Source organism: Trypanosoma theileri, assembly GCF_002087225.1.
Source record: "Trypanosoma theileri isolate Edinburgh chromosome Unknown TM35_Tth_18_V1, whole genome shotgun sequence".
NCBI classification, from domain to species: Eukaryota; Euglenozoa; class Kinetoplastea; order Trypanosomatida; family Trypanosomatidae; genus Trypanosoma; species Trypanosoma theileri.
In genome coordinates, this window is record NW_021639860.1 from 335853 (window position 1) to 345537 (window position 9685).

Here is a 9685-nt window from a genome sequence, read left to right on the forward strand (position 1 = left end):
AACTGTGCCTTGACACGGGACTCAATCTCTTCATACTGCTCCTTCTTGAGGAGTGGGTTGAACGGATAGCCATCAAGGTTGCGCGCACACCGTACACGTGTGGAGATGACGTACTTGTTTTCGGGATCCACGTCAACGAGTGTGCTCAGGTCACCAAAGTCCTTGGGTGGCTGTTTATCACTTGGCTTAAATCCCTGATGGTACTCCTCAATGACTGGGTCAAAGAGAGCCGCAAACACCTTGTACGACTCCGCATCCGGTGCATACAGGCCGATGCCAGAGTCGAGGTTAGCCACACCGGACTGAATGACATCCATCAGCGTAGCTCCCATTGAGGTCTTCTTGTCTTTGAGCTCGTCAAACACCTCCTTCGTCAGGTACTTCTTCAGTAGGGAGTGACACTCATCAGCTTGATGGAGCTTCTGGAATGCCTCCTCAAGTTCCTTGAGTAGAGCTTCATTGTCCTTACCATCATTCGCTTGAGACTCTTCATGCTTTTTTTTTTCCTCGACCTGATGCTTTTCTTCCTTTCCATTCCTCTTAACATCTGCAGCAGCGGCCTTGACCTGATTATTTTTGTCGTTTGCGGCTGCGTCAGTCGTCTTGACCTTCTTTCGTGAGACAGCTGATCCCATTGTTGTTGGTTAGAGTTTCAGTTGAAAATAAGTTTAGGGTTGTTAATAACCTTCTGTGGACTTTGTTTGTAATAAGAATTCTATAAAGAACAATAAGAAAAAAAAAAAAAAAAACATTAAAGAGAGAGGAAAGAGAGGGAGAGAGAGAGAGAACAAAATAAAAGGAAAAAAATAATGAAGGACCAATATGACTGTGGATGATAATGATAAGGATTTCACAAATAAGTAGCAGAAAATGTCTGATCTCCCTTCCCTGGTGTATAAATACTAGCCATTACTCACCTTTACTTTTTTGTTTTGTTTTGTTTTTAATCCCTTTTTTTTCTCAGAAGGGAGTAACTGCCTGAGTCTCACGGTCGGTGTCATTTCACTGATCGTGAGGGAACATTAAACGAGATAAAATCCAGAGGAAAAGGTACAGATGATTGACAAGGATAGGTTGTATAGATCATATGTGAGTGTTCACCAATAGCCCCATTATCGTTATGATGACTTCCTCCTCCTCGTACATGTCCACAAAATTTTTTACTACTTGCTGTTGCGCCATTTTCATGTACGTGTCCCAATTCAAATGATCGGTTTATCCAACTCATAAGGGCCTCAACCTTTGCGGCTGCGGTTGGATACATCTGCCGATCACGCTCACCACAGAGGGAAAAGGTTGTGAGAGCAACTCGTGTAAAGGCCTCAAGAAAAGGAATAAATGGAAGAGCTACACCGCAGCGAGAGTACTTCTTCTCCACATCATGTGATAGTGGAAATGAAAAAAGAGAAGAATCTTCTTGTGACTGCATCGTTGCGTTTCTCTCTCTATTCAGACGATAAAAAAGCGGTACGGCTAACGCATCTACAAAAGCACGTCGTAGTAATGATTCACTTATAAGTGTAGGAAATACATTTACAGCACGAAATAAGGCATGAAATCTATTGTAAGGTACAACATATACCCACTCCTTTTTTTTCTTTGGTTTCCCATCCTTGCCAGTAGTTAACATCTGACGCAATTGTCGTAGTGTAGTTATCCGTCTCTCTCTAGTGGGATTTGAGAATGAGGTGTGAGAAGAGGAATTACAACCATCACAATCAGGAATAAGAGTTTTCTTGCTATATGCATAAAACAACTGCCGAAGGGGTTTCTCATTACGCAACAAGAGCTGCAAAACCTCATCTGCGGCCAAAAATCCTACTCGCTGCTGCTGCTGCTGCAGTTGTTGTTGTTGTTGATCTTTTTCTACTTCTTTTTCTTTTGATGGACTTTTCATAGTGGGAGATACACTTCGTGAAGAAACATCAATATGGAGGGCTTCCACGCGTTGCACAGCATCTTCATATGCGTTGATCACTTCATTTTCACTAAGTGCATCAATAGAGACTAATGGAAGTGTATGGACCTCACCCAACCCTTCCCCTTTATTCTTCCCTTCACGTCTTTTCTTCTTCTTCCCCTCTTCTTCCTCTTTTTTCTTTTCTTTTTCTTCTTCTTCTTCTTCTTCTTCTTCTTTCTGCCGCTGTAAACAGTAGTATAATAGAAGAATTACCCGACAAAAGAAAGTAAAATTCATAGTTGAAACAACATGATAGCCAATCTGCTTTACACTGGATTGGTGTAATACATCAACAACAATACGCCAATCTTGCATACCCCAACGTATACGATCTCCATCTTCACTTAACGTAAAGGTAGAGTCTACCACTGGTTCACCACAAGGAGAAGAGATTAAAGGCGTGCATATAGTAAAGTATTCAGCATGTGTAAAGAAACGCCAAAAACCCACCAGAGAAAGTGAGTAGGTTGCATCTATGTAATTTAACCAATTACTATCTTTCAAGAATAGTTTCTTGTTACTTCGCGGCACTATATTATCTTTGGTAGCGTAGTATGCATAGACGTCAAAGAGTCTTTGTACTGCTTTCTCTAAGCGGGTACTCATTATTGAACTAGGAGTAACTCCTGTAGATATAGGCAAGGATGAAGAGTCTTGTTGTGTTGGTGAATACAACGGTATTTTACTACCTGAAACAAGAACCGTATTAACACCATTACTAGTATTAGTAGTATTACTATTATTATTAGTAATAACAACAGTATTAGCATCAGTTCCTTTCACACGACCTGCGGTACTTTCATGTATGGTTGTGTCATGAACATTCTTATTCTTATTCTTCTTTTTCTTTTTCTTTTTTTCCTCTTTCCCATCATCACCATGTATATACTTATGCAGTACACCATCCTGCAACTTTACGGTATCTAGTGGAAATAGAGAGAATATAGTGGTGGTGGTATTTGCCAAATGAAATGCTTCTTCTTTACTCTTCACATTAGAACACGATAATAACAATGAAACTGTTTGACGTACACCACTACTTACAAGGAATGCCGTACGTGGGGTAGCACAAGGAGAGATTAAATAACAGATAAGTATATGTGAACAAGCAATTAAACCATTTGGTATCAATGAGGTATTGGAATAATCACGGGGTCCAATAAATGTCTCCACACCACGAGCAGAGAGCAAACTCAATGAGTCTTGGCTAGAATCAGTAAACAACACCCCACTTCCATCAGGCATTATTGTCATCGCATTAGGTATATTTAGTGAAGTCCAACACACTTCTTTGGAATTTGAGGAACGTGGTGATTTGTTCTTCTTTTTCTTCTTTTCCTTCTCTTCCTTTTCCTTTTCCTTCTTCGTCTTCTTCTCCTCCTCCTTTTGGTTATTATTGTTATCATTATGATGGTAGTTTAATCCATCAGCGACAGTCCACACACGCGGGGTATAACGTTTACCCATATTCGTTTCCTCTGAGACTCTAGTTGCCGTGTTAATAGAAATCTTTTCTTGCGATGTGGTTTCTCTTCTCGTCTTATCAAATCCCGTTAAGAGTCGAATAGCGTTATTAAATGTATCTATAAAGAGTAATCCGGATGAACACCACGTAAGGGCAGCAGCGGTGTGTAATTGGGAAACACGATAATCCCCATCACGATAACCGGGGACTCTATTCAATCCACAAACTGTTCGAACTAACTTTGTGTGGAAATTCACATATCGAATAGCATGATTACCGGTATCACTAACAAATAAAACGGTAGAAAGAGAAGTATTATTTTTTTTTCCTTTCACTACACTACTTGTATTGTCATTTATATTATTATAATGATGATGATCATTATTATTATCATTATCATCATCATCATTATCTATACGCCAACATAATGCCGTGGGTGAGGCAAAACGGGCAAGATGAAAGGGACCATCCACAAATCCCTCTACACCTCCTAAGAGTGCCTTTGGTCTCACGAATGAGTTTAAACATTCTTCTGGTTTTTCTTGATTCCATACCTGCGGTGTTGGTTGTGATGATGATAATGATAATGATGATTGTGAAATTCCCTTTTCAGTTGTATGATTACATTTATTCCAGAGACTCCAGTAGTCCTGTGGGGAAATCACATGGGCTGATAAAGTTTCCGTATTCACTTCTACAGCCCAAATAGCATGCATGACAGCATCTGCAATAAGGAAAGGATGAATTTGTTGTGAAGATATTGTGTTGACTCCTGTTTCTTTCTTATTCTTCTCTATACTTTCATTTTCATTTTCTTCTTTTCCCAATATAAATTTACTACAACTCTCTACTCCAGATGAAGTCTTCAACGTTAATGAAGAAGTTCCCACTAATCGTTCCTCTTCACATTCCTTCTCATCCTTACCTGTTGTACTTGCCGATTTCCTCTCTTCTCGCTTGTATACATAACGACTGCGGTCCTGCACACAACCGGATATCGCTGCAATGGGCAGTGCCCTGCGGGTGGCATTCGGTTCACCCTCTGCAGAGAACCGCACTACAAAGATAGTGGAAACCGCAACACTACTACTTCTACTTCTATCACTACAACTGCTGTTGTTGTTGTTAGTAGGGATGTGAGTTCCACACAAGATAAAGAGATGATGACCATCGAGAGGAAACGCCATTAGTGTTGAAGAAGATGATTGGGATCCCACCACTCTATCAATAACTTCTTCTTCTTCTCCTATTGGAGTATGAGTACTATTATTAGTACTATTACTATTGGTATGAGTAGAGATGGGAAGAGAGAAGAGGGTTCTACTAAGAAATAGAGGTGATGCTGTGGTGACTGTTTCCCCCGTTGTGGGGGGTTTACGGACGGTATTGAAGGCCAACGGGAACATTTACATACACACTGAGACTGAGATAGAGAGAGAAAGAAAAAAAGATAATAATTCTGTTGGATGTGTATGTGTTTTTTTTTGTTGTTTTGTTTTTACACCTGTACCGCCTTTATACAGAAAAGTAAGGAAAAATAAAGAAAGAAAGAAAGAAGAGAAAAGCGAAACCAGTTGATCGAAAAGAAAAAATAGATAGATTCAAATAAATAACAATACATATACACACACACACACGACTTATATATACCCAACCACAACAAATAATAACAAAAATGAAGAACAAATACCAAAAAGGATAGTAATAGTAATAGTCGTAGTCGTAATAATAGTAGTAGTAAAGAAAAAAAAAGAGTTCCAGTATTTGGTATACGAAAGTCCCTCTCATATCAATAATGTATAAACACACACACAGACATATATATATATATATATATATATATATATATATATGTACTTATCTCGTTCAGAAGAAGGCGAAAACATGACGAAGAGTAAACAGTAATGCGAAAATAAACAAACAAACAAAGAAAAGGAAACAAAGAAACAGAAAAGGATCTACAAGTTATTATTACACCCCACACAACCCCCTTTCTCATTCTCTCTTTCTACACCAGATTGATTCTCTCTGAGAGGGAATTAATAATAATAATAATAATAATAATAATAATAATAATAATAATAATAATAATAATAATAATAATAATAATAATTTAATCACGCTCAGGTCACCGATCAGATAATTGCAAGTAAACAGTTTCGTAAGAACAGAAATCTCCCAACAACCATCTAGCCCTTGCCAAGACATATGCAAAACAAGAGAAGTATTTATATATATAAATATATATATAAATATAAATAAATATATATATATATATATATATGCACACAAGAAGTGATAGAGAAAAAGAGGAATAGAAAAGAAAAACAAACTTCTTTCTTTTTTTTTTGTGCGTTTTTCTTTTTCCTTTCACATAGATCTACAAATCGATCGATGAAATATAATAATAACAATAATAATAAAAAAAAAGGGGTCCAGTAAATTAAAAAAAAAAAGTATATAAAAATCCAAAGAATAGAGGAAGCTCCCCATTTCACTGAGGCTCCATTAGTAAATTCTCAATCTAACAATAGAAAGAAAAGAGAGAGAGAGAGATGTCACACAACTCTCTCCTTTCCTTTCCTTTCTTTTCTCGTCTTCTCCCTATTCCCCTTATATCCATATGTGTATATCTATCTCTATCTCTTTCTTTTTTTTTTCTCGTTTTCTTTCCTCTTTTCCCTTTATTTCCTTCTACAGAAGAGATTATATTCCTTTTTTTTTTTTTTTCACACCACCACCACCAAAAACAACAACAACAACAAACATAATAATAATAATAATAATAATAATAATAATAAAAAGTAATCTCATCATACAAGTAATCATCCTTCACCTCCTATTATCATTTCTCTACTACCACGACAGTTATGAATATGCATATCCCCCCTCTCTTTCCTTCTCTCTCATCTAAAAGGGTTCCCCATCATGTAGTTGTGTTAAATTCAATGTACTGGCGACTCTAAACACATCCATATCACTATCCCGCTGCAGCCGCTCCACACACCGGCAAATATGTTCACGATGATGAACACAACTAATATACCAATCCCAATGGGCCGCAATAGATCTCGCCAGTGCCAACCGCACATTAGAAACATCATCCTCTGCAAATGTAAGGACGAGTCGCATCCATCGCTGCATTAATTCCTGTCGCCGCAGGTCCATTGGTGAAAGTCCACTCACAACAGGAAGAACACCGGAGAGAGATTGAATCGCCACCACTCGCCAGGTGTACGGTGTATTTCCACACAATACAAATTCATTCTGGAGAAAATCAAATGCAGTGACGGCAGCCCACTCCGGCCCGTAGGAAGTCGCCACTGCCGCTAATGTCTCTGAGGCCCGTAGACGAACCACACTCACTGGATCTCGCAGTAGTGAACGGATAATGTATGTTAACGGCACAAACTGTTCTCGTGTGAGGACGGAACAGAAATGACGAAGGACATCCACCACCGCCTCACGTATACGCCAATTTTTAGAATCACTCACTATATGTAAATGATCTATTGTACCTGAAAGCACAGTAACAGCCCGTTCTCGAAGTTCCTCCTCCGTTTCTTTTCCATACGGTTCGGATGAGTCATCATCAAGAGAGGGATTTGTCGGTGAATGACGCACAAGTTTCTCTTTATACTTGCTTTTACTACTACCTCTACCACCTCCTTCTCCTCCTTTTATAGTGCTATTATTATTATTATTATTATTATTATTATTATTATTATTATTATTATTATTAGTATTACTACTACGGCTACTGCTACTACAACTTCTACTAATACTACCATTACCACTACTACTGTTACTATTGTTATTCGTAGATACAGCTGCATTTATATTAGTATCAGAAGTTGTGGTAGCTACTACGGCAACAACATTACTTGAGGTTGTAATATTAGTTGTTGTTGTGGTGGTGGTGGATGTTGTTGTTGTTGTTGTGATCGTACCAGTAGTTCCAGGAGCGGTATTGAGGGAGTTATTATTGGAATCCATATTCACAGAGTTAACATTACCACCACCACCACCACCACTCGGTTTAGATGAGATGAGATATTTGGAAAGATTTAAAAGAAGTAATTCTAAATTACGCATCGCACTTCGTCCAACAACGTAATCTCCATCTGTTAATAAGGCAAAAAGAGCTTGTTGTCGTTCATGTGTATATACAGGAAGTATATTTGGTAAAAGGAGTATATGAAGAAGATTAGAGACACTTTCACGCACTACCGATTCCTCATCTGTAGCCAAAGAAGCCACAATAACACACATCTCTCCTAATACTTCCTGAGAAACTAAATTATCTGCAAATATTCGAAGTTGTTCAATCGCCACAGCCCGTGTTTCTTTCATATCATCTAAACAAAGTGCGGCAAACACACTTAATAAATCATCTGGTCGTATACAAAGACGCGCAAAAGCTCCCAAATTCTTTGCCGCTATATATCGTACACGCCAACTCTTATCTTTACTAGCTGCAGTGAAAGAAACACGTAAATATTTTGTGGTCGCCTCTTTTCCAATAGCCTCTGCCAGTCGAATAAGCGCAGCCACATGTGTATAGCGTACGGTATCACTTTGTCCATCCATCATACATTCATGAACGAGTGGAAGTGGCATTTCCGCCAATTGCACACGGTGAACCTCCGCTACCACAACCCATTGATATAAGGAACTTACAGCCACTTCCCGTACAAACTGTGATTTATCTCTGGCAAGATCAATAAAGGCATTAAACCATTCTTTTATAGGCATTTCACTTGCCTTTACAAGAACAGGGCGAGAGGCGAGAATTCCTAAAAGAGCCGCCGCTACGGCTCTTGGTGAACTCCAGAATGAAAGACGCATACAATTTACCAAAGGGAATAGTAAAACTTCAATAATAGTCTTATCTACAAATGATATTATTTTTTCTAGAGATGATGATATTTGTCGTACCACTTCATGATTGGCAGAACAGCACATATTCATAATAAGTCCCATAAAGAAAACAAATATATTTTCATCTAATCCTTGTACGTGCTTTAATACATCTGGTAATACACGAGCAATCGCACAAGCCGCATCATCATAGTTAGCAACTATTAACATCACAGGAACGAGTTCTTCTACAATTATTTGTGTATTCATATGTTCTGCAAGTTCCAGACATTCTATTACAAAATTACGACGACCTTCCACAGTACCAACAGCATAACTATACGATAAGGTGGAACCTTCCTTATCTATACGAAGGATCACATTCGGCATATTGGAAGAAGCCCGTAGATAACCACTACTACTCGCCGTTCGAGGACTAAGTGAAAAGGCTGGATTCATAGATCGTGATGGATTAACGGCGGCTGGAGATTGACTGCTGTTCGTCGTCGTACTACGATCTGCTGTATCGGCGGAGTTTAACTCCGCACTATCACTCACACCACGTCTGACAGCGCCGGTGTCGAGAATAGGAAGCGACATCGCATTCGGCACACTCACAGAAGTCTCTTCAAGAATTGGCAGCGGCGGTGAGGAACCGGCGGAGCCCAATTCATGTGAGAGTGTGCAGTTTCTACTCCCTGCAGCTGCATGCATAGTAGTAGCATCACTGTTGATAGAGGAAGAGCGCAACACTACACGCACCGGTGGGGACTCCCCACATTCTTTCTCTATTCTCGCCATCGTCTCACTCACATCCTCCATGGGTCGCGGACTCGAAGTGGAAGAACGCATTTCTCTCTCTCTCTCTCTCTCTCTCTCTATATATATATATATATATATATATATATATATATATATATATATTAGTAGTTGTAGTCAGATCTATTCTTTGTTTTTTCCTTTTTTTTTTTTTTTACCTCACCACACGGTCGTTTTCCTTATTCAAACCTTTTGGCAATTATACAATAATTTCTGTGTAAAGGGTCGTATTGTTTTTTTATTTTTTATTTTTTGAAATCAATTTCAACGACAAAAATACTCAACCTTTCTCTTATTACCTCCCTTCTCTTAGACGAAAAAGAAAGAAAAACCAGTAATAAACAAGAAGTATAAATGATATATTTTCTATTCTTTCCACCAACTTCTTCTATAGAACTACTACTTTTTTTTTTTTTTTCTTCCTCCTTTCTATCTTCTACAGTCAGATCTTCCGTTTTTTTCTTTTTTTTTCCTCTCCTACCCTCTTCTTACGAAGAAGAGATATCGAAAAGAAAAAGAAAGTGAGCGAGTGAAAGAGTTAAAATAAGAGAGTGAATATGTGTGTTCTCTCTCTCTCTCTC

At 38.5% G+C, this 9685-nt stretch overlaps 3 protein-coding genes across 3 annotated transcripts; all 3 read right to left on the reverse strand.

The window, feature by feature from the left end:
* Window positions 1-2: 2 nt before the first annotated feature.
* Window positions 3-635, reverse strand: TM35_000182150 (arginine kinase; the record flags this gene model as incomplete). The annotated part of the gene is made up of 1 exon (XM_029026528.1): window positions 3-635. A coding segment is annotated over one exon (633 nt), but the record flags the coding sequence as incomplete, so codon positions are not given.
* Window positions 636-997: 362 nt separating this feature from the next.
* Window positions 998-4831, reverse strand: TM35_000182160 (uncharacterized protein; the record flags this gene model as incomplete). Its single annotated transcript, XM_029026529.1, has 1 exon — window positions 998-4831. One exon carries the CDS (start codon window positions 4829-4831, stop codon window positions 998-1000), a length of 3834 nt encoding a protein of 1277 aa, XP_028882225.1.
* Window positions 4832-6335: 1504 nt separating this feature from the next.
* On the reverse strand, window positions 6336-9137 carry TM35_000182170 (protein phosphatase 2A regulatory subunit; the record flags this gene model as incomplete). The annotated part of the gene is made up of 1 exon (XM_029026530.1): window positions 6336-9137. One exon carries the CDS (start codon window positions 9135-9137, stop codon window positions 6336-6338), a length of 2802 nt encoding a protein of 933 aa, XP_028882226.1.
* Window positions 9138-9685: the final 548 nt, after the last annotated feature.